Source organism: Mauremys reevesii, linkage group 8 (genome assembly GCF_016161935.1).
Source record: "Mauremys reevesii isolate NIE-2019 linkage group 8, ASM1616193v1, whole genome shotgun sequence".
In the NCBI taxonomy this organism is placed as follows: Eukaryota; Metazoa; Chordata; order Testudines; family Geoemydidae; genus Mauremys; species Mauremys reevesii.
Window position 1 is genome coordinate 28,517,242 of NC_052630.1, and position 25,951 is coordinate 28,543,192.

At 43.2% G+C, this 25,951-nt stretch overlaps 1 protein-coding gene across 1 annotated transcript in view; it reads right to left on the minus strand.

The window, feature by feature from the left end:
- LOC120369855 (rho GTPase-activating protein 7-like) overlaps nucleotides 1-19,548 on the minus strand; it is a 155,296-nt gene extending 135,748 nt beyond the window's left edge. The window contains exons 1-2 of the mRNA XM_039483563.1: nucleotides 19,463-19,548; nucleotides 18,943-19,108 (exon numbers count right to left, since the gene is read on the minus strand). Of these exons, the coding sequence (XP_039339497.1) occupies nucleotides 18,943-19,057 (115 nt within the window). The 5' untranslated portion in view covers nucleotides 19,058-19,108; nucleotides 19,463-19,548. The remainder of the gene's footprint in view (nucleotides 1-18,942; nucleotides 19,109-19,462) is intronic.
- Between the last annotated feature and the right edge of the window lie 6,403 nt (nucleotides 19,549-25,951).

Sequence of the window (25,951 nt, forward strand, 5' to 3'; positions counted from 1 at the left end):
CCAATTCCAAGCATTCAAATATCATGAGTCAGGCCCCCAAAGCCATGACCATGGCTTAAAAATCACAAGATTTAAAAAAGTTACATGTTTCAGCTTCTGGTTTCTGAATCTTTACGGTGCACTTGGCTCATGTTTTCAAACTTTTCTCTGCAACAGTGAGAGCTAGGAACTTATTGTTTTCCTTTAAATGAAAGCTGAGATTCTTACATAATTGCAGCAGTTTGGAGTTGAGGCTTAAAGAAAAACTCCAGATTTTGCATGAAGACTCACAATGAAATTGCAGGAATTGGCAACACTGAGCATCACTTAAAGTGTGTGTACTGCTGTCTCAACAAACTAGCCTGTAAATTCAGAACTGTAATGATTTCAGAGAGAACTAGACAAACATGCCCTGATTTTCTAGAGTTCAAGAGAACACAGGAGAGAATTTGAATTGGGGTGGCCCTTTTGTTTCTAAGAGCAAAGGTTATAATGTTATGATTTTCTGAGCTGCTTCTATTCTTTCAACCCAACTGGGAAAGGTTTGCCTCCAGGAAGACAGCCTGACCCCCACCTTCATTCTCGGACTCTGAAGGCCAGAGCTATCTAAGAAAAAACAAGGGGATATTTTTAGACTGTTTACAAAGAAAGAACTGTATTCTTTTAAATGTATCTGCCTTCAAATTGTAATGAATAGAGCTAGTGCAAATCACTGCATTCCTATAGTTATGTAGAAAGAGGACTGGTCATCTCATAAATAAATGTGGTATTTTGCCTGCATTGGTGCTGGCATTTTGAAGAGAACCAGAATGAAAAGGGCGCCTGGGAATACACTGTAGCAGGACCCGATTCACACACTTGGAAAACACTCAGTCCTCCAGGGTTTTCAGCTCCCAAACACCTTTCTCACTTCCCTCTTGTGGTAGGAGCCTCAAACTTCTTCTGTGATAGCAGTTCAAGGTTAGTATTTCAGCACTGTGAACTTCCTTAGATGCCTTCCTTGTAAGTCTCCTTCGCTGTGTCCAGGGGCGGCTCCAGGCACCAGCGCTCCAAGCGCATGCCTGGGGCGGCAAGCAGCAGGGGGCGCTCTGCCGCTGGTCCCGTGGCTTCGGTGGACCTTTCATGCTTGGGGTGGCAAAATGACTAGAGCCGCCCCTGGCTGTGTCCCATTATTTTGCATGAGACAAACAAGCGCTCTCCCTGAATTCTTCTTCTTGAGGATGCTGGCTGCCCCTTCTGGACTCTGCCCTGTGCAGGGCAGATCCTCCACATGAGGGAGAAGGGTTGCTCTGGCAAAGGCTGTTCATGGTGGGATAAATGTCTATGCATTTTACTTTGGTGATTGCTTTTCTCATTTTTCTTCACTGAGTGGGGCCCCACATGGCAGAGAAGCAGTTACTGATGTTCATCCTAATTTAAAAGAAAAATGTACCTCACCATCTCTGTTCCTAGCCCCAGCTCTTTGGCCACCAGTGCTCACTGCTTCCATGCTTGCCAAGCAATGCTCCTCTGGGCTCCTCTGCAGTATGTGTTTTGCCATTTTTCCCTGCCAAAGTCAGACACATCCCTGAGACCCACCCTGCTCTTCAACTAGGAGACAGAGCCAACACCACTGATTGTTTGTTTGGGCTGTTGCACAGTGAGGGACAATGTAGTGAAGTTGTGTGAATTTTCCTTGTCTAATGCCGATTGGAAAATACTGACCACAATTCCTCTTTCACAATCAGTATTTTAAAAATATTTCCAGGCTAATTACTTTCTCACAGTCCAGCATCTCGTGTAAACAATTGTCTATTCTTGAAGGTCACGTGGGTCAGAATGAGTCAACATAGGATGTAACATCCCAAAGTGAGAAATTGCTCATAGCTGCATATTTGGAAACAAACCCAGTTGAATTGAGACCAGGTGTGTGATCAGCTGGTACAATACAGCCAGAGAGAGGAGGCCTCAGGGTCACCAGAAGCTGCTAACCAGATGTTGTCACTGTATGAAACTAATAAGAGCTTTTGGGGTGCTCGCAGTCTCTGAAAATCAGGACTACTAGAGGTGGGTCAGAGCTGGAATGTTCTAACTCAGTCTGGATCCAAATTTTAGGGACATTGGGTTTCAGTGGATTGGCCCACTTCTTGCAGGCAGTTCAGAAATGTATGGGGATGTTCTGGAAAAAGACCAGTGCCCAAGTAGAGAAACCAGTCCTCTTCGTTTACGTAACATTTAAAGGGAAAAACCATCTTTGTGTAGTTCGTCAAGAGGGACCAATGTATCTTCTGCATGGGGATTCCTGTTAGCCAGGGCAGGAGTCTTCATAAACAACCAAGGAATGGGCTGTACAGCCAACGCATTATACTGTTCCTTGGGACAGAAGCAAATCATATCCTGGTTAAAGTTTACTGTGGACTGCAGCAGGAGTACCGTTCAGGTAAGTGTCTGGACACCCCCACTAACTCATGAGGATATGATTCCTGGGTGATGCTGTATGAGGGCTGGTATGTGTATTTCAAGGTGTATTTCTTAGGTGCTACACAGACAGCTTATAATACAGTGTGCATGGGGAAGCTCCTTGGATGGTCTTCTCCCCTTCTCCCCATCAGCACAGCAAGGGACAGGAGTCAACTTTCAGAGCACAATTGATCGATCCATTCACAACTTGCAGCATTGTTTATACATGAGTGGCCCACAGACCATACGATATCAATGCCCAGCTCTAACCACCGTAGCAAACTAGGAAAACTATTCACTAATTCTCTGCGGAAATCAGAGTTCAGGTCTTTACTGGCACAATCCCAGCAAGTGTGAATTGCTGCTCACCTGGCACAACTGTTTCCCTAAAGGTCCTTCTTAACCACACTCTAATATTTAATGCCACTTAACATCACCACTCAGTGGCCAAAGATATTCATTGCATCTAATATTTATCTAGATATTCTGGTTATCCAATTCACACGTCTATCTAAACTTGGAGAAGAGCTGTCAAGAGAATTGAAGGACTCTTATTGCGTTACAGATCACCAGGGCCTGAACTGAGGGAGATCCAGGAGGAAAGGATGCCCTGTCAAAATTTAAATATCTAATCTACTGTAACTTCATTTTAAAACCAGACAACCTTTCCTCCTAGTTGGAGCCCTGATGGTATGATCAGGGGCGGCTCTACAAATTTGGCCGCCCCAAGCAATCATGCCCGGGAGGCGCCCCCGAGCCGCGGAGGGTCCGCTGGTCGCGCGGCTCAGCTGGACCTCCCGCAGCTGCGGGCAGTTCGCTGGTCCGGCGGCTCCGGTTGAGCTGCCGCAGTCATGCCTGCGGGAGGTCAGCCGAGCCGCGGGACCAGCGAACCGTCCGCAGTCATGCCTGCGGCAGGTCCGGTCGTCCCCGGGCTCCGGTAGACCTCCCGCAGGCATGACTGCGGCAGGTCCACCGGCCCAGCCTGCCGCCCCCCTGGGAAAGGGCCGCCCCAGGCGGGTGCTTGCCCCGCTGGGCTCTAGAGCCGCCCCTGGGTATGATAAAGTGAGTGTGGGGAGGAAGGAGAGATGTAGTGGGCTTCCCATCCAAGGATAGTTAGATTCTGTTTAAACAACAGTAGAAGAGAAAAGGATCCTCTTATTTCCCTTCCTCTTGTAAACTATTCAGATTCAAGCAGAACTAGATACTCTTGCTTATTACCCGTATGGATGTCATTAACACCTCATGAGCTTATGCTGCTGATTTGTAAGGGGACCAGATACAGCACTATGAAAACTTAGCTTGTATCATGTCATAAAACTGAGCCCTCATGGAAAATCAAGACAAAAATTACTTTCCAAGCCATCTATTTGCCTTTGCATGTGGGGAATGTAGAGGAAAGAAATGTGATGGGGCCTAAGGCATATTTTACTGCTTAGATTTACGTGCTGCCAAAGTGTGTTGGGTTTTTTTTTTGAGGGGGTAAAGGAGGGAGGGAAGGATTGTCATGTTTCTGGGTGGTTATTCCAGTACAGAGATAGTATATAATAGCTGTCAGGGCAAGGAGGACTTAAGTCAAATCCCACTGGAAACAATGGAAAGTCTGCCATTGACTGTACAGGGCTTTGGAATCAGTCCCTGGTGTGGTGGATAGGTATCATTTTTCCTAAACTTAAATCAAAATTAATGGAAAATGAAGTGACATAGGGCACAACTTTCACCTCCTGCTAGTCCAGGAGGAGTTTGAGTGGAACCCTCCTATGTTCAGCAGGACCAAATGATTTATACAAGAAGGAACAAACCTTGACTATTCTGTTAAAACTTCACTCTTGAGCCCTTCATTCCACAGGTTGGTTCAACTGGCACAACAAAGTGATTTATGGTGAAGGCTTTGGCTTTTCCTCCCCTTGCAAGCTCTCACTGTAGTTTACATTATGGACCAGAATAGTAACAAATATTTGAAACTGCAACTATTTGTAGGAGTTTCTCCTTCTTCAAACATGATCTGAACCTCACACTGCATGGAGGGGAGCCAGGAGAGAATGCCGCACTAAATGAAGTGGTGCTCGCAGGGTGCTAAATAAATGTAATTTTTCATATCCTGTTAGCTTTTCATATATTATTACTATCAGTTCAAAACCCCTCCACACGGCTGTATTTGTTATAACTCATTCTTTTCTCAAAACAGTGCAATGGAGTAAGGGTTGAAGGTTCTTTTCCCCACAGTTACAACAGAAGGCATAACATATGGAGTGGGTCACTGTCGTCTATAATGCTGAGTGTATTATACAGATCACAACCAACCAACTAGAGTAAGAGGAAGTCTGGCCCACATTTATAACAGTGTTTACAGGACAGAAGTTTCTTTGAATCACTGGGAGCAAAAGCCACTTCCAAGGGATAAGAATGTTATTTTGTTGCGGGGAGGGGACAGGAGGAGGAACCCACTAGTTTTTAACCCTTTGTTAAACCAATCATTCTAAACAAGAAGAAGAGCATTGACTAGTTCCCCTGATTTCTTCCCTGGGAAGATTTATCACAACATAGTTTTAAATGGAGAACATTTGAGATAATATTATGCAGGGGAGTTCTGGCTGTTTTTTGTACTCTCAGCATTGGTTTAACAAGTCATTAATGAGAGTATCAGAGGGGTAGCCGTGTTAGTCTGGATCTGTAAAAGCAGCAAAGAATATTGTGGCACCTTATAGACTAACAGACATTTTGCAACATGAGCTTTCGTGGGTGAATACCCACTTTGTCGGATGCAAGATATCCGACGAAGTGGGTATTCACCCATGAAAGCTCATGTTGCAAAACGTCTGTTAGTCTATAAGGTGCCACAGGATTCTTTGCTGCTTTCATTAATGAGAGGGACTAATGATACCTGAGGCATGACCAAGGTCAGTTATGATAGCTTACCAGTATAAATAAATATAATTGGAGATAGAAGAGATAGAATTTTGCTGAAGACTTCATTCCCTCTCTGTTTGTCACCATTGTATCTCTATATTGCGCTGAGTAAAGGGAAATAACACTATGAACCATTCTTTGACAGGGTGAGAAATGTATTATGTCTGATTTTCTTCCTTCATCCTTCTTCAATATAACCTAAACCAGGCCTGCATAACTCGTAAAGTGGCGAGGGCCATATTACTCCAAAGAAAACAGCTGAGGGCCGAACCCCCCCAGCCCTGCTGACCCCCCCCCAACAGCGCTGCCAAGCCCCCCTGAAAAACAACACACCCCATCACCGCCCCCCCAACATCTCCCGCCCCGTGGAAACAAACCCTCCTTCCCCAGCGCTGCCCTACTGAAACAGCAGTATTGAACCTTGGTAATATGTTATAGCGGGCCCCCTAAGGCAGTATAATTAAGGTAAAAGAAAAATGTCTTTTTGCTAGAAGTAGAATAAGATCTTCCCCACACTTTGTAATCAATTGCCCTGTTGAATGAATGAGGAAGACATGGAAGGCAGCACCTCCAGACAGCTGCAACCCTTGGAGAGGGGATGGGAGCCAGACCAGATCAGTAGAACAGGTCAGCCACTGACTCCTCGCTCGCCTCCTCAGCCCCCCACTCCCCCCAGCTCGCCTCCTCAGCCTCCGCCACTGCTGCCGGCTCACCTGCCCCCCCCCACCACTGTCCACTGCCCACCCGCTTGCCTCCTCAGCCCCCCACCTCCCCGGCCCACCTCCTCACCCCCCGCCACTGCCCACCTGCCTCTTCATCCCCCTTCCCTCACCCGCCACTTGCCTACTCACCCCCCACGGGCCGCACAGTGAACCCACCTGCTCACCCCCCGCGGGCCGCACAGTGAGCCCATGCAGGCCGCATGTGGCCCCTGGGCCGCATGTTGTGCAGGCCTGACCTAAACTATCAAACATGCTCAGTCCCATGATCACAGGATCAAGAACATTTTACATTTACTGTCTATGTGGCCCTTAATCCCAAGTCACTTAACCAACAACTGTCTATTTATCCAACACCACCTTTGGAGTGGCATCCTCATACTTTTAGGGTGCACAACAGGGTAGGGTGGACATCGTTGGTCAAACATACTATGAGAAAACCCACATTGCTATAAGAGTTTCCATGGGATTAGAAATAGGCTCTGGAGAGAGATTGGAATTTGAAAACCCCACTGAGGAGTGTTTGGAGGCAGGTTCATAATTCTGCCCCCTCTCTAAATGTCTATGGAGAACAGACATGACTTGGGTTTGAAGGTCACATCTGAAAGATCCAGATAGAATGAACTTATGATGCTTCTCTTGACCGCTTACTTAGTAAGAGAGGGGAGACTGTAATGTCCAACATATGATGTTCTATTAAAGGTCACGTTGTGATAGGAATTAGCTCTCAAATGACCTGACTACCCTCCATCTACTTCAGTGAATCATGATGGGAAGCTGGACAGGATAGATTTAGAGAAGTACATGAGCAATTTAAGCTTCAGTAATTTAGAGGAGAGAATTTGGAACGAGAAGAGCCTAGTGTATGTATTTATTTACACAGGGCCTATCCCAGTCTATGCACCATAAAAGTGACATGAAACAATGGTGAAAACACCTTCCAACAATAGTCCCCCTAATCCAGCCAACACACCCTATTCATCTCCAACAGAGACCTAAAGGTGAAAAATTCCAGGCTTCATTAGAGCAAGGAGGGAGACCATTCCAAAGTTAAAGACCCATCACTAAAGTCTCCTGCCACCAGCACCCTGCCATCCAAAGAGATCAGAAGGGAAATTTTCCCTGTACATATATAGTAAAGAAAAACTTATGTTTTTTCTTTGCTGATGGGTCCCTATGACAGATACTGCTACTCACTGTATTTGCTCTAGTAGATACTGCTATTCACTGTATTTGCTGATTTCCAGGGAAGGGAAAGATTGCTCTGTTCACACAGCCTCCTTTTTATATTCCCAAACTGTAGGTCTAGTTACAAAGAGGAGATAGAATTTTGCTGAAGACTTCATTCCCTCCCTGTTTGTCACCATTGTAAACCAAACAGATATAACATGTGCAATAGGAAAATGAGGGAAAGAGAAAAGGTCAGCGATAGGTGAAAAATAATGTGACACCATTCAGAGAACCCAGTCCATAATTTAAGTGGCCAAGTTAAACAATACATAATAAGGGCTGCACAGGCCTTCAGATTCCAATGTGCATGTCTATAAATTCCTTGTGGGGAAGGTACATCTATCCCAATTGTCTTGTTTAACTTGGACAGCAAACCTGACGTAGCATAGTTTAGTATGTTCCTGGACCAGATAACAGCTGGTTGTGCACCTATAACTTACAAGTTATGCACTTACAAGATATAAAGGGGTGACAAACCCTTTATGAGAAATAATGGATACAGGCCCTCTGATTCCATTAGGAGATTTCCAAACATGACGGCACCTTATTTGTTCTATATGCCAGTGTTTCCTGTTTATTAGCTCTGGGTGGTATCACACTCTCAGTTTTTAAGCCAAAATTTAAATGGAAGTTTGTCTTAAAAATCAAAGGGAATTATAGCCCTAGGTCATTGTCTTATGCCCAGAGATAGTGATATTGTTTAAAGAAATATATACCAAAGATATTTTAATTGCCCTTTTTTCTGCCAGTGCCATATAGAGTAAAGGAAAAAATTCTTCAAAAGGATTTATATTGACTTCATTTCTTGTAACCTTTTCATGCTTTCTAGATATTTTCCATGGGGGTCTTGGTTTCTCATCTGGAAGCAGGACCTGATCCAAAGCCCCACTCAGCAGTGGCTCCAGGCTCCAGCGCTCCAAGCGTGTGCCTGCGGCGGCAAGCCACGGGGGGCGCCCTGCCAGTTGCTGTGAGGACGACAGTCAGGCTGCCTTTGGCAGCATGCCTGCAGGAGGTCCGCCGGTCACGCAGATTCAGCGGCTATTTGGCGGCGGGTACGCCAAAGCCAAGGGACCGGCAAACCTCCTGCAGGCAAGCCGCCGAATCCGCAGGACCGGGAACCTCCCGCAGGCGTGCCACCGAAGGCAGCCTGCCTGCCATGCTTGTGGCGGCAAAAAAGCTAGAGCCATGCCTGCCCCCACTAACATAATCTTCAATTGACTTCGGGTCAGGGCCCATATGGAGCTCTTCCAGAATTCCTGGCAATAATAATGGACCTAATCCTGCAGGCCACACCTAGCCAAAGCACCTGTTGACTCCAATGGAAGAATTATGAATCAATTTAGCACTGTGATTTTCAAAGGAATCTAAGGGAATTAGCTGCTGGGCCCTTAACTTCTTAAGGCTTTATTGAAAATCCCAGCCTAGACTGATATACTCTTTGGTTTCCCAAAGAAACCCACATCGGTGGGACATCACGACTTACATCTATAATGCCCTCCCCCCCCACAAATCCACCCTGAACTCAACATGCAAGTCAGCCCAAACCAATAACTTTCACTTCATTTTGATGCAAAACAATAAAATCAGAGTCAATGAGTTTGGCTCAGAAGGCTAGCAAGCTTTTCAAGTAAAAGTAGATGGCATTTCTAGCATATAATGGATTCCAAATCCAGCTATGTTTCACTGACATTGGCATTTTGTTGTGAATATCTTACACAGCTCTTTTCATTAATCATTGAGGTAGCAGAGCTTTTTTCTTTCCATAATCCCAATCAATAGATGTGTGCAGTCACTGAAGGATTAACATCAGTGGAACAGCCCTATTGTGTGCATGGGTGCATGCTGTAACTTTTATAAATGCAGCAGCACTAAAGAGGTGAGCCTCATGCAGTGAGCATCCTAGGAAGTGCTCCTTTCTTTAATACCCCAAACCACTGGAACCTAAAACTAGCCATACTGGGTTAGACAAAGATCCATCTGGCTCAGCATCCTGGATCCAGCAGGGCCCATACTAGAGCTTCAGGGGGAGTGTACAAAACAGGGCAATTATGACAATTATCTTCCACTCCAGGTTTCTGGTAGTCAGAGGTTTAGGGTCATCCTGATCATGGGGTTGCGTCCCTGATCTTCTTGGCTAATAGCCACTGATGGACCTATCCTCCATGAACTTATGTACTTATGCTTTTGGCCATCATAACATGCCATGGCAAAGAGTTGTTTGTTGTGCATTGTGTGAAATCTTAGGGTGCAATCAGATGGAAAAGGAATGTTTGGGATGACAACCAAGCTCATTGTCACATATGAAGTGTTGAGAGATTTGTTTATGGTCAGAGAAGTATCTGTAGTCATAGGGATGGAGTGTGCCTATTAAATACTATCATGATTGGAGTAGCCATGTGGAGCTGCTCTGGGAGGGGTTAATCCCCATGGTCTGTCTCGGTAATGGGCAGAAACAGAAGCCTACATGTGAACATTGCTAATCTTTGGGGTGAGCAGGCTATCCAAAACCCCAACCAGATCTGAACTTGGACTTCAGGTCCATGATTATTATGAAGCAAAACTGATGATTTGGGGGACCTTCCTATGCACAACTGATGAGCTCAGTTTGATATTATGAATTCTCCACCTCACTCCACCTCTCAATGTGCAGTAAATCAGCCATTGGCTGACACTGACCTGGTCATCTAATATGCTTCCTGTCTGGAAGAAGCTACAGAACAAACAAATGAAGTCATTAACATTAAGAACTGTTCTCTGGCAGGACAGTGGGTGTGCTAAGGAAGGTGCCTGAGCTGGAAGAATCCAGTTATTCCAGGTGGTCTGCACAGAAGGGAGTTGGAGGAGTGGAAAAATCCCCAGAAGGAGAACAAACAAACCAGGTGTTAGGACTGGTGTTTAAAAACTCAGATGATGAAAGACTCTGCTTCCTGAGAAAGAGAAGACCATTTGACAGCTGCACCAGCCAAAGCTGAAGGAAGATGGTCAGAAAAGAGACTATATGCTCCAGGGGAGAAGCCCTGAGCTGGAGGAGCAAGGTCGGGGGTGGGGGGGGGGTTTAAAACCTTGAAAGGACACTGACTTAAATCCCAAAGAATATTCAAGAGTGGAAAGGAAACTGAGATAGGGAATGGTGTGCAGGTGTTTATTGTTTTGTCTATATCTGTATATCTCTTGTGCTGTCTAAAGTAAAGAGTGAATGTTTTATAAATCCTTCTGCAAAGTCTGTACTCTATTTGGCCTCAGCTATCACATATCCCTGAAGAGTTAAACTATAAGCTAGAGTACCTAAAGGGATGGAGCCCTTAGACAGCTGTGTTTAAGTTACTAGGGAATCTTGGGGCTTGGGCAGCTTGACCATGGTCCAGCTCCCAAAAAGGGGCACCGATCAGAGAATCTGTAACGAGGGAGTGAGCCTAGGGGCCAAACATAGAGAATGCCTAGACTCTACACAGACCAAAGGGGAGCTGAAAGCACACAAATCTAGTGTTGGGATCCAATCACATCAGCCTGGTGAGTGTCCAGCAGGAGGAGCTAAATCAAGGCCATGACAAAAACTATGAATGTTCTCACTTAACAGAGTTTTGTGTAAATCTCTGGGAACAAGTACTCTTTCTGCTCTGGAATGAACCTTCTATATCCTTCCATTGACATCCGAGAAAGGAGAATGGTACTTATAAGAAATCTTACAAGCAGTAAGTGGGATAAATACCATGTAAATCTCTTCTCTTTCTCTGCAGAGGTTAACACAAGCCATTTATGTCAGCAATGGACAATTCTACCAACAACCCACAAAGCTTCTTAAAGAAAAATATTTATAAAGCCAATTTAAGTAACTAGAACATTTATTACTGTCATGGCCAATAGAGCTTGTATTTATTTTATGAACAGAATGTTTTATTTAACTGCAGAACTACTCTAGTGTCTCCCACCAGTGGAAATAATAAAGATTATTTCATATGAGAGTAATTGCAGCTGTTGAGCAACAGGCTACCTATGTCCTGAAGAGAGGGATAGAAGTTCTTTTCATCAGAAGGAGAGATAATCAGCTCTTTCTAGAGTGTGGAACCATCTATTTTAATTCTGGCTAAGTAATTTTGAGGCTCAATAAGTCGAATGTAACTTCACCCCATGTAACTTCACAGCCCATTGTCTGCCTGTGACTTTGTTCCAAGACCTGTTGGCTTTTAACATAAACAACTATTTGAAAGTCTCAGCAAGATGAGTTCTTGTTTCATCAATGTTCAATGGGGAAAGCTACATTGTGCAACATTTGTGCTGCTACATCTGCTCTGTCCAAGAAGGGTCTGCTCTGTCCAAGAAGGGCTTCACCTAGGGGGCAAAGCTAGTGGTTTGTACCACAGTTCTTACCTTGGGGCCTACTGGAGGTGGACACCTTTAAATATAATCAAGTCTCCATAGGAGCCCCTTTGGTTACAAATCTGCTGAACTCAGTTGGCTGCCTTGGCCATTTTGTACAGTGAGGTTCACAGGTGCTGTGTGCCCACTGCGACCCAGCCCTCCAGTTGATTTTGGAACTGATGGGGATCCTATGGGGTGGTCTGCCAGGACAGGACCCTGCATGATAGAAAGCCCATCAGGAGGTAATAGGTTTCCATTCAGTGGGCCTTTTCATATGAATAAAAAAAAGTCTTCCACTGACATGTGACGTGTTCTGGGCAAATTTCTCCCTCCAAGGAGGCTATGGGGCACTGGGAAGAGGAAGAGGTGCATTGCTTGAGGGGCATGACCTGCAGATATACAGCATCCATTGGCAGTGATGAGAAGCATGCTGTGAGGTGGCTCTTGCTACACTCTATTCAGTTCTTCTGATGAAGATGGGCTGTGGTCTAACCCAAACATGCCTTCTGGGCTAGCCACCCTGATCCACTCTGTCGCTCTCTGTGCACCAAGCAATCCAAGAATGGCTATCCCTCAGGCAGGAGGAGGGAATGCATGGCTTGCCCCCCTCCCACCTACTTCTGCCTGGGAGAGTGAGGGGTGAAATTACACATCAGAGAGAAAAAGCAGGAAAGTCACATTCCCTAGCAATTCCGTATTAGTGGCAGTGGAGGCACAGATGAGCACAAATCCACCTGAAACCAACGGGTATGTACTTGACAGAGCTCAGCTATGCCTCTGCTGCCACCGCCTTTAGCATCGCAGCTACACTGCTACTTGTACTCCTGCTAACTCGATGAGAGCTAGTGCGTGCATGTGTACACGAATCACACTCCTTGCTCTGTGGCCTCAGTCTCAGCCTCAGTCAAGGGAAAGGAAGTCAGAGTGCCCTCTCCCACACCTCCCCCTAGCAGGAATCCCCAAATTGAAAGGTCAACATGGCCCTGAGTTTAAAATCCAGGATCATCCACAAAACTGATAAGTCAGAAGAAGATATTGTTATGATCATCAAATCTGACCTCAGGTACAAAGCGGCCAAAGATCAGTGCTAGAACTGGGAAATCATGAGTCCAGCTCCCCCTCTGCATGCTGACAGGAATAATATGCTTTTGTAAGTAAAACAGTCAGAAGTGCCAGAATACACACTGGAAGAAATGGAGTAAGAAGGTGCCAGTTTTGCAGTCACTTCTCAGACCTTAGCCACACCATTCTAGCAATATGGATGCATGGATAACAATGCTCATTTGGACATGTTCATATACAGTGTAAGAACTTGGATTGTAAATAATTTTTACACTGTATCTGTTACTTTTAATATCCAATAAAGACTTCTTGTGAAGAATGGGAAGGTCTGATGTACCATGTGCCAGCAATGCCCCTCTGCCATGTACATTGGCCAAACCAGACAGTCTCTATGCAAAAGAATAAATGGACACAAATCTGACATCAGGACTCATAACATTCAAAAACCAGTACAAGAACACTTCAATCTCTCTGGTCACTCAATAACAGACCTAAAAGTGGTAATTCTTCAACAAAAAAACCTTCAAAAACAGACTCCAACGTGAAACTGTAGAACTGGAATTCATTTGCAAACTGGACACCATCAGATTAGGCCTGAATAAAGACTGGGAGTGGTTGGGTCATTACAAAACCTAAATCTATTTTCCCCAATACTAATTTCCCCTTACTGTTACTCACACCTTCTTGTCAACTGTCTGAAATAGACCACTCTCATTACCACTTCAAACATTATCTTTCCTCCCTTGATATCCTGCTGTTAAGTGAATTGTCTCATTAACTGACCTCAAACTTGGTAAGGCAATTCCCATCCTTTCATGTATTTATACCTGCTCCTGTATTTTCCACTTCATGCATCTGATGAAGTGGGTTCTAGCCCACGAAAGCTTATGCCCAAATACATTTGTTAGTCTCTAAGGTGCCACAAAGATTCCTCTTTATATATATATATATTCCAGTTACGCCTTAAATTAACCTCAACTGCATCACTTATTGCTATTCTTTATCCTCCATGGCGCAAGAGCTTATCATCTGGGAGAGGTTTTTTCCCCCTATACGGAGATGCTTTCGCAATCAGGTACATATTTGAATGGTTGCCAGTATGGTAATTTACAATCGCCATGTGGTCTAATAAATATATGAGAGGAATTCTGCTGTCTCTGCAAACTGTACCAATAGCTTTCTTGTACTGTAACAGCATGAGGGGAGGGCTGTGAACATCACAATGCAATCTGAATCCAGAGCATCTGCATCCAGATATGCAGGGGAAGAATTCTGATAATTCAGCTCACAAAAACCTCGTTACATGTTACCTTTCTAAATATATATCTTTGGGAAATTGCCTGTCTTGGGTTGGATGCCCATTTAGAAAATGCCTGTATCTCCTATGCTCCTCACATAACTAACACAACGGAGGAGAATGGACCCCAAGTCTTAGCATGGGTTGCATATGCTGAAGCTTCAGTGCTAACCATCCAAAAATATTATAGTACCCTGGCTACCCTAGCCTCAGATTACATATTTGTAATCTCCAGGCCCTCTCTGAAATCAGCTAGACTAACAAACTAATTTGCACAATAGGTCAGATGCACAATGTTTTGCCTACGAGCTGTTTGTCAGCTATTCACTTTGACTATTTGCAGTATGTGATCGGTCACCTAAGTCACATGCTGTTTCAACCAACCAACTGGCAAATTTAAAATTTGTAAATAGAAAAATGAAAATTTGCCATGTTATTTGCTCTTGGTCACATGCACAGTCCCTAGTGTACATCCAGGAATACCTTTGCTTGCGTAGAAATACATGTGCACTACTGAGTAGGAATGGCTATTTACCAAACCAACCAACCACCTTGTCACATGAGCAACAGTTAAGAGGACATGAACATACAGCTGTCAGCTGTTTGGCATTTGATAGAGTGTTTATGAGCACTGTTTTTGCAGGACTCAGCCAGCTCTATTTCAAAACATTTGTGTATACTTTGAAACAAAACATGAAGGCGGAAAAAGCCCAGGGATAGAATTTCAGGGACTTATCTTGGATTATAGTAAATACATTTTGGAAGCTGATTTAGCTGTAGTATGGTGATCACTCTTAAAAGCATCTCAAGCGCCTTGGCTTGATAGATACCAATTAAACTTATTAGAAGGAATACGTACAGTAACGCCTCACTTAATGTCCTCTCACTTACAGTTGTTTTGATCTGTAATCAATTACAGAACCTGCTCGATTTAAAGTTGTGCAATGCTTCACTATAACGTTGTTTGGCTGCCTGCTTTGTCCACAGCTGGCAGCCCCCTTATCAGCTCCTCTACATCCCCCCCACAGCACCTCCAGCCTGCCGGCAGACCCTGCGGATCAGTGCCTTCCCCCTCCTCCCCCCGCCTCCTGCCCGTGGCAATCAGCTGGCTTGCGGTGTTTGGGGTGAGGAAAGGAGCGAGAACTTGACATGCAGACTCCCCCTCCCTCCCGAACGCCGCAAACCAGCTGATTGCCGCAGGCAGGAGGCAGGGGAAAGAGGAGGGAGGAGGAGCCTGCGCACTGAGTTCTCGCTCCTGCTCCTTCCCCCTCCCTCCTGCCCCCTGAACTTTGCAAGCCAGCTGAGTGCTGCGGGCAGGAGGCGGGGGGAGGGAGGAGCGAGGATGCAGCATCCGGAGTAAAGGGGGAGGAGAGGGAGGAGAAGAGGCAGGTTAAGGGTGGGGGCTTGAGGGAAGGGGTGGCATGGGCAGGCCGAGGGTTAAGCCCCCCTCTCCTAGTGCTTGCAGAGTGGGGGAAGCTGCCACTGCTGCTGCGCAACGGGCTTCTCCTAGCCTACAGCGCCTTCAGCCTCCTTGCCTGCCTCACTGTCTCCAGTGCCAGTGGGGTGTGCCTGTGCGGGGTAAGTAATTATAGTACTGTACTGTATGGCAAAAAAAAATTTTCCCCTGGAACCTAACTCTCCCATTTACATTCATTCTTATGGGGAAATTGGATTTGCTTAACATTATTTCACTTAAAGTCGCATTTTTCAGGAACATAACTACATTAAGTGAGGAGTTACTGTAGGAGATACTACAAATGCTGAGGTATGGTTAATTATCTACAGCAAAACTGGAAAACTTAAGGCAACATGCAGAGGGGACCAGATTCCCTGATCTGAACAGACCTTGACATTGGGAAACTTTGCAACAGGAAACTCTGTATCTAGAATTAAGTGTTTATAGTGCAGTATAAGCATTCTGCACAGCTGCTCACTCCATTATATGTTTCTTGCTTATAATTCTTTTAGAAGAGTTCTGCTCTCAGAAAGTAAAATCTGACTTTTTTTCTTTATGAGTAGATGTAAATGTCAGGATTTGGTCCTGTCCAGACAGGAAAGCAACCTTTCTCTGAGCAGCGCAATGGTTTTGTGTGTGAGAGGGTTGAGAATTTCCCATTTTTGGCCAAAAAAACACCATAGGAATATTTTTTCACATGAGAAATGTAAGAGGATTTTTCACATGATTCCACAAGGGAACTGAGTGTAGAGGTCAGGCAGTAAGGTAGGATTCCTGCAAGGTGTAGGATCAGGCAGGCTTTCAATGGGAGTTTGACTATAAGCCTGTTCCTGAGAGGTGCTTGGCACTTAAACACTCCCTGTCATTATTTTCTAAGGGTACATCTACACCATAAATGAAAGTGTGACTGCAGTGCTGGCAGACATACTCATGCTAGTTTTGATCTAGCTAGCCCAGATAACAATAGCAGTGAAGATGCGGTGGCACAGACAAGCAACCCAAGTACATTCCCAGAATCCCTAGTGGGGTTGTACTGGGGTGGTTAGCCCACACCACCACATTCTCACTTGTGCTGTTATTCTTGCCAGTGAGATTAAACCTAGAGCAGGTATGCCTACCTGCACTAGAATCACACCTCCTTGTACCCTTACCTATATCCTTCAAGACAGCCATCTAACTCTAACAGAGCAACACTGTTATATTGCGAAGATATAGTTATGTAGCACAGTGGTGCTTCCACTGTATGTAGAATGAACAGATATTTATGTCAGCATTTGCAGGACATGCAACCAAAGGATAATGGACCAAATCCTCAGCTGATGTGAACTGATGTAACGCCATTGGCTTCAGAGCTCCTAAATTCAGCTCTGGATATGAACTTTTAATGGGCAGATCCAAATAACCTCCAACTATGTGTAAGGATAAGGGCTCTCTGCAAAGCCCAGATTTGTCATTTCTGACCTTTCCCACAGGTTTTGATCCAGGCTTTTAATTCAGCTCCCTCCTTAACAACTGAAGGTTATAATAGCTCTCCTAATATTGGGTTTGTGATGTTGTGAGAAATAAGCCCAATGAGAGTTCCAGTTTGCCTTACTAATCTTCTGATCCTTTATTGCATGTTTCGTTCATTTACCTGAATGTTACTCTGACTGATGCAATTCCCAGACTTAAGGAATTAAAAGTAGCCATGTTTGCCTTATTACTAATTTTAATCAAGCTTCCTGGGTCGTTTACTCTGGCTGCCTTCACACTTGTCCTGTCTGGACTGCTCTTGAGAGAGTCAGTGCAGGTCCACAGAAACTGACTAGAAGAGATGAAATTTGTGACTCAGAACCCTAACAAGGAACTAAATCTGGAGGCTCTTATTCAGTTCTCACACAAATCAACATCCATTGCATTCAGGGCAGAGTCAAAGCTGAGTAAGGAGGATTTTTTTGCCCCATGCAATTAGAAATTGGGCCAATTGCCATAAAAACAACCCAACCTCAACATTGCCTTATAATGCTGGATTGATTGTGAAAAATATTGCCATGTCCCATTCCTAGATTTGACAGTCAAAGAGAGCTCTGGGGAGGATTAGTGTCATATCATCTGGGTTTACATAGAATTTTTACTTCAAACCTGACAACTTTGAAGTCAAAGTTCTGGGAGAAACTTGCTCTATTTGTTTACCTGATATAGTTTACATCCTCTAAACAAGCATGCATGTTTTATTGCTATAGAATGTCAGGTTGGTAACCCAAAAGTCAGGCTCCCTTTCTTAAAAAGAATGCTTTCTAATAACAGCAGTGTTCTTTGAAGAGGCGTTATATAGAGTACATTTTACAAGCATTGATTTTATATTACCATGTGACACCCACTCCTTGTTTAGAGTGTCAGAATTCAACATGTCTCTGCATTATCAAGTAATCATTTAGAGGCTGTATCATGCCTATATTCTTCTGAGCATTACAACAAATTCATCCAAAGCCGGAAGTCTAAAGAAAAACTGAGCTCCACATACAAAAAGATACCAATTCCCTTTTTTTGGTTTGGTTGAGATTTGTTTCAGGGCTTGTCCTTGCAGCTGTTCATGGTCACAAGCTTTGATGGTTATTTGTGTGCACAGAAAATAGTATGTATGACATTTTGCAATATAGCATTTGACAGAATTCCAGATTATGCAACTACTCTTATTACATACTTGTCTAACACTAATAAGCGCTGAAGGCCTATGTCATGTATAGAGAGCAGTTCATCAGATATTATAAAACCACAGCACAATTGATTCCAATCAGTTTCTTGGTGCTTGGAAAACTCCTCATTGTGAATTAACATTCACATTTCCTGACAATTATGACTATAAGAGTTTGATATGCCAATGCCTCCAAATCAGTAAAGTGTCTTCAAAACTTCAGTAAAAGGACAAGCAGTATAAATATTGAGAGGTAGAAATTCAGGTAGAGTACTTGAGACTCTGCAAATTGGTGCCCATACTGAATATCGGCCTAAGACAGGGGTCAGCAACCTTTCAGAAGTGATGTGCCAAGTCTTCATTTATTCACTCTAATTTAAGGTTTTGCATGCCAGTAATACATTTTAACATTTTTAGACAGTCTCTTTCTACAAGTCTATAACATATAAATAAACTATTGTTGTATGTAAAGTAAATAAGGTATATAAAATGTTTAAGAAGCTTTATTTAAAATTAAATTAAAATGCAGAGCTCCCCCCAGACTGGTGGCCAGGACCCGGACAGTGTGAGTGCCACTGAAAATCAGCTCACGTGCCGCCTTTGGCACGCGTGGTCTAAGACATCTACTCTGTCACATAGATAAAAAAGCAACAGCCAGGGCTGTAGGGCCATACCCACCTAACCTTCTAAAATGACATACCAGTGCAACACGTAATTTTAAGTGCCTCTTCCATTGGAACAGGGGCACATACATTTTCATTTTCTGCCACTTCCACCGCTTATTTTGCATCAGTTTGAATAAGTATCCCCTGTGACTGACCTGATAAGCGTTTTTCTCTCGCGCTCTTCCAGAACACATCCCATGCTTTGTTGGTTGAGTCCTTGATATGCTCACTGAAGGATCTCCTCAAACGAGATTTCTCTGGATATGCCATCCTGGCTATCAAATCCACTAAGGCAGTTTTAGCCCATTAAGATCCAACAGCCTGAAAAAAAAATCCCAGCAGACTGAGAACTCAGTTCTCCCAGCTTTCTCTTCTTAGACTGGTCAGGCAAAGTTACTCTCTAGGAAAAGTCTGCATGGAATTTGTTAACACCCCTCTCGGAATGAAAAAGAGAGAGAGAGCCCTCCTTCCAAACAATCTGGGGTCAGGCAGTGCTGTAAAGGAAATAGCAGCCCACTTGGGTCCCCCGCGCCTCAGAGCAAAATGCAGTTCTGCATCTCAGCAGCCACATTTTATAAACAGACTTGATCGTCTGCCATGCAAAGCAATAAATAAAAAGTTAGGCAACAAGGCGTCACTTGGAACAGGAATGAAATGTTAGACAATGCACTGTACCTTCAGTTTCCAGCTTCTTTGCATTAACTGTATGGGGAACAACTTCCTTATTTCCAGGTTCCTTCTGTTGTTGCTTTTTATGTTATATGTGCATAGTAGCGCTCGTGCCTGCAGTTTTCTTCGCTATGTTGCAATTGTTTATTTGGAAAGCATTTTTTTTAACTATTTGAAACAAAGAGTCCAGCCTCTCCAATTTCATAATGGGAAGTTTCTCCTTTAGTATCAGCTCAAACTCACTGAGGGCCTGATTAAAAGATTCCCATTGACTTCAAAGGACTTTGGATCAGGCCCTAAAGTACTGATTAATTAATTACCCTAATTACCTACTTACCCCCCTAGAGCAACACTGCTTCTCACACAACTATTATCCAAAGGTACTTAATGGCCTCCATTATCTAGTATCTAAGATACTTATTGCTCCTCTGAGGTGTGGTAGCAGGTGTCCAGGGCCTTGCAGGTAGGCTTTCCAGCAGACAGCAACTGTCTCTGCTGTTGCCCAAGGATTGACTTTGCTGCTACTTGCACAGCTCCCTCAACCCACAACCTTGCATAACAAAACTAACACCCATAAGATCTTTCAAAGACTGAATATTTTCTAAGGAAAAGAACATGAAGTCTATGTAACAGCACCCCCTGCTATGACAGCAGTGCCTGAGTTCCTCACCATAGGCCCGTGAGGTAGGGAAGTGCTATTTATGCCCATTTTACAGATGGGGAATGAAGGAACAGTGAGACTAGGTGGCTTGTCCATGATCATACAGGAAGACTGTGGAAGAGCAGGAAATTGAATCTGGGTCAAGTTCCCATCTAGAATCCTAGCCACTGGACCAGATGGACCCCTTCTTCAGATTGCCAAAAAAGAAAGACTCAGCCCTGGAGACTAAACTAGTAAAAAGAGGTCCCTCCAGGTCAGGGTTGAAGTGATGAGGAAACTTGCCCTGTCACTGACTATACCACACTTTTTCTGGAGTTAATCTGCCTTCAGTGCTGTATGCATCTCAGTTTCCATGTCAATTAGCACTTTTCACAAGCAATTAATCTAATAATATAAAAGTGATCAAATTGGTTCTCAGTGAGACCAGAACAACCCCAGCTGTGATTAGTGTTGCTGAGCAGAATCTGGTCGACTTTTAATTTTATACTGACGTAGCTAGATAGAATATATCCTGGACAAGTTTTATTGGCATGCATTTGGGATGGCTTATTACTCATGAATGGTGATGTTGCTCATGAGTTAAGTTGCTCATCCCAGAAGAGAACAACAAACCTTCCACAACTCACCCCAGCGACACATACATTGCATGTGATATGTTACAGAAAAACACTCCTAAAATAGCTTGGCGGCTCTGTTTTAATTGGTAACTATTTCCTGTATCCATTCCTATCAAGAGTCTGACTGCATGGACTTCAGAGGGAACCATAAAACCTTTGAAAAGTACCTAAAATACATCTAACCCTGAAAGCACAAGAATGTTCCTCATAGTTGTATCACTTGTCTAGAAAAAGCTGTTTCCGGCCCAGGTCCGTCCTGCCTATCCTGGGCTCTGGACAGGGATAATTTCCAGGAGGAGGAGAGTGGAAGAGGAAGCATGCCTGCTGAGGGTTTGTTTGAGCCAGTTGAACCTGCCCAAGGGTTTAGAACAGGGGTTCTCAAACTGGAGGTCGGGACCGCTCAAGGGGTTGCAAGGTTATGACCTGGGGGGGTCGCGAGCTGTCAGCCTCCACCCCAAACCTTGCTTTACCTCCAGTATTTATAATAGTGTTAAATATAAAAAAAAGTGTTTTTAATTTATAAGGGGAGCCACACTCAAAGGGTTGCTGTGTGAAAGGAGTCACCACTACAAAAGTTTGAGAACCACTGGTTTTAGAACAATAGAACAGATCTCAGGGATGATAGACAGCAGTTTTACATCCAAAGATGCATGTGCAGTTGCACAGACGGGCATTATTAAACACATCCATCACATACCTGTGTAGATTATCTCCACACAAATAGCCTTTTATAAACTTGCTTTGGAAGTAATAGAGGCATATGCATGTGCTTTGTTAAACTGTGCATTTTGAAACATGTACTTCAGATGGGCCTCAGTATATTAGCCTTATATCAGAAGCAGCACTATACAAAGGGCATATCCCAAGCTCTAACTGAGTGTTGAAGAAGCAGCTTGGGAATAAATCTTGCCACAAAAGGAAAGTATTTAATGGAGAAGTGATATGAGGTAGATCTTTACTAGTCTTCACCATACATTTTATCTGTTTATGTTTCTGCAGGAGGTACAGCTTTACCCATAAATTGAGTACTACCAGAGTTTGAAAATTGAGGGCCTCTGCTGGTGATTCTGTTGGAAAAAAGTTCAGCATGTATCAGAATTTGTAGGGGCCACAAGCATAAAGCCAACTGAACATGAAGAGAATGTGACTGTATATGCTAGATCTATTAAGTCAGAAAATTCAATCAGCCAACACATAATTCTCAACAAGAACATTGCTGCATTTGGATGTGGCCTCATATCTTTGTTTTTTCTGGGTGTCCTCAAGGCCAAGCCCTGTTGATGTCAAAACCCGACAAGAGGAAAGATGACTAATTTCACCTTCTCTAAAACTGATAGATCCATGCCAATGCAGGGTGGCATCTCTGCTCTACTTAGCACTGAAGCCCCTGAGATGACAACCCCACAGGACCCCAGCAATAGGCAAGGAGAATGACTAATCCCCTTGAAATCTGAAAAGCAGAACTCCAGCAATGTGGTGAAACTAAAAAAATAAAGTTACATTAGACATGTCTCTTTTCTTCACTTGCTATAATTGAGAGAGCAGGAAAGTCCAGTTTCCCCATTCTATGGCACAGAAATGGCTGAGGCAAAGAACAACATATGAACATGTTAGTTTTGCAATAGTTATGGGGCAGCCAAAGTAGAGCTTGGAGAGCGTTTGCAGCTACCCTGCTAGTCAGATATAAATCCAAGTAAGATAGTTTTTATGTTACTTTAATGTCAATTTATAAAGTCATAAAAACCTTTGCTTCTAACTAAGCTGATGTTATTAAATATGTATTCTAACAACCTAAATATTTTGGGTTGGAAACGCTGCATAGAAAGGTTCTCTATTTGGATGGTTTATAGTTTGAAAGAGTTTCAAGCTGGGGGTTGGTTGAAGGGAATGTGGCCTAACGGTGAGATTGGGGGTAGGACTTTAGAGATCTGTTCCTGGCTCAGATAGTGACTTGTAGCCTAAGCTTGAGGACAATTCACCTCTTTGTACCCATTTGTAAAATGGGTATAACACCAGCCTCCTTCAAATTGCCCGTCTGAAGGAATTTGCTAAACCAAACCAGGACAAGTCACTGGATTCTTTCCTGAAAAACTCACAGGGTTGACAGGAAAAACACTTAAGATAAGGTGGCAAGCACACTGGCTTTTCTGGGCTGCCAAGAAGCTCGCTGAGAGCTAGAAGGAGCTTACTAATTTCCTCAGGGGACCACACCTGCCTTCCAACCAGCCCAGAATCCTGGAAGTATAAAAGGTGCTGTAAAGGCTCTTTTACTCTATCCTCCTCTTGGCCTGCCTGTCCCTGTGATATGTCTGAGAGGGGAAACGGTGTCTGGCCCATGGTGTGGGACCAAACAATGTGTGTGATTTACTGAAGCTGCAAACCTGATTAAGATGGGAGACACGTTATTGAATCAGTGTCTCCAGTAGGTATGGTTCCCAGCAAAAATAAATCTATAACTACTAGAGAAAGGTGTGCAATCATTTTGGTGCTGTGTCTTACAGCCCTAAGCTCTCTTTCTAGAGTTTTAGCACAAAGTTAGCACGGAGCAGAGAATGTAGTGCTCAATCATAAGCAAGGCGTACAGGATGGAAGGTACTATAGAAATGCAAGCTATTTATTAATTTTATCATACTGGCTTTAAAAAAATGGTTTTATAACTCAGGATTTCATGCAAATCTTTATAAGCCTATGACTTTACTACAGGGAGTTTGATTAGCTCACATTCATTGGGAAATCAGTGTTTATTCACTATTCACTTAATCTTTTGTCTTGGCCATCACCCATTTCAATAGACCAGAAAATACCTGTGCTCTAGAGCCCTGGCCATTATCTGGTGACAAAAAGTGCACTTTTCCCTTTTAAAAAGAGTTAGAATGTGATTAACCTAACTCCCCACAGTGAGTAAAGTCAGCCATTACATACAGTAGGAGCTTGTGGAGTACTAGCCAATGCATATTAATTTTGCCAACTTTCACTGACTATTGTCCCAATTACAAACTCCTTACTTGGTCAAAATTCCATTTTATTAGACGGAATTTTGTGTGGAGGTGGAATTCAAGTATCAGGATGTATATTGGCTCTCCTAAAATGATCATAATAACTAACAGAGGATGGAGAGTTAAGTAGAGAATATAGTAGTGAAGGGCGTTATTGACAAAGAATCAAATATTGGCAGAAAGATTTAGCATTCATGATCCTGTTGTCCATATTCAGGAAGATAATTTTCTGCTGAAGCTTTTTGAAACACATGAATTAAGTCAATTTAGCTGAGCTGTCATTTTTATAAACCTTTCCAATTTTGCCATAACAATTTTATGGGCAACAGTTATAAAGATTTCTTCCATATTAGTACAGACATGTGGATTACAATGGTTAAACAGTGGATTTTAGAATAACTATCATTTGGGATAGCAAAGTGTTAAGGTCTATGTAAGTGATAGTAAAGTCACTCCTCTCCTTCAGATCCAAGTTAAATCAATGGAACAATTCTCAATTCCTCAGTCAGTTCTCTCTGCCTTTGTGTTTGGATTGTCCATTAGATTATACACCTAGACATGCATTTATGTATAGAACTTTTTGTAACAGATACAATGAGGGGTTTACCTTGCTTAATCTCCATTTAGAAAAAATGACAGGTAATATTCAGAGCTCCACCTACCAGCACATAACCTCATTCATAAATGTGTAGATTCAATAAAGATGTTATGTATTGTAAGTGGTTTCCTGACTGCAGCAATTAACAGAATGTAGAAATTTTGGCATATTGGACTGAATTCTGCTCTTATTTATACTGATGTTAAACTAGACTAACTCCATTGACTTTAGTGGAGTTACTTCAATTTGCTATACTGCAAGAGAGTTACCCAAGTATAAAAGAGCAGAACATTAGCTCAGTTTAAACTAGAATAAATTCTGTCTACTGCTCTGGACTCCGGAATGTTTTTCCTATCCACTATGTAATGCTCATAGAGGAACTTGTAACTAAGTGCCGTACACAAAATTATTCACTTTGTTCATCTTCGTGTTTAAAGGAATCTGTGTTGCAGTAGTGATTAACTGTTAAACAGGTGTTTTAACTGTAACCAAGACTTTAGAAGCAAAAGTAAACTCTTCCAGAGTACATACACAACAGCGAGTATTGGCTTCCAAAGAGAGTCAAAGCAGCAGTTTTGCCTCTGAGATAGTAGGCAAGCCAAAATTCAACTATGCCTCACATATCTGCTAGTTTATTTTGAATATACTGATTCATGGGCAGAATAGCCAAGTTTTGTATTGCTAGTAAATAGCTTTGTTTATAAAAACATATTCATTTGCCTTTGAAGTCTCCTGGTTTGTAAGATCAATTTATGTGCATGACAACTTTATTGGTATGTGTGTATAATTTATCACATTCTCTTGCGTCTGTGTAGATTACAATACAGGCCTGCCAAGCAGAGAAGTGGCACAGTTTTCCTCCTCCTCTCACATCTCATTCAGATACTAAATTAGGATAATATAGAAAACATTTAGGATCCAGAACAAAACCACCTCTGCTCTTGCCCCCACATTCTCATCTGAACTGTCTCATAAAGATCAGGAGGTTAAGTTTTGGGCCATATCTGAAGGAGAGGTATAATTATGAATATTCAGATCCCAATCTTATTATAACCAGTGTCTGTTTCCAATCAAGTTTGGTGAGGGAGGTTGAATAAATTTTGGGTCAATGGGGTAGGTATAGTTTATCAGCTTTTTCATGAAGGACATAATCTTATGTGTTTTCCCCTTACTGAACTGGTATTTGCCCAAAGTCTCATTACTAGTCCATTATAAACTCCAATATTATGTTATTAACTACAGTTTCTGAAGCCCCTCTAGCCATTTTCCCGGTACGGGAGTGTATCATACTATGGCAACGCGGCCTTGACTCAACCTACAAACACTTAAGAGATGTTGGCAACACCAGAGAGGAAGTCTAAAACTAAGACCCCTTCACTTTAGAAATGGACAGCTAGAACCTAGGCTCGTTGTACCTGTGACCATTTGTTACAAAGTTGATATTTACCCATAGGTGTACATAGTTACAGAGGGTTCGGCTACACAAATTTCATTACAGTCAATTAGGACAAAATTCTGCTAATCAGTCTGTATGAAGTCAATGGGATTGCAAAGCTGTCACACTTTTCCCAAATGGAAGTTTTCAAAGAGCTGCATAGGGTATTTAATATGAGGAGTTTAGGC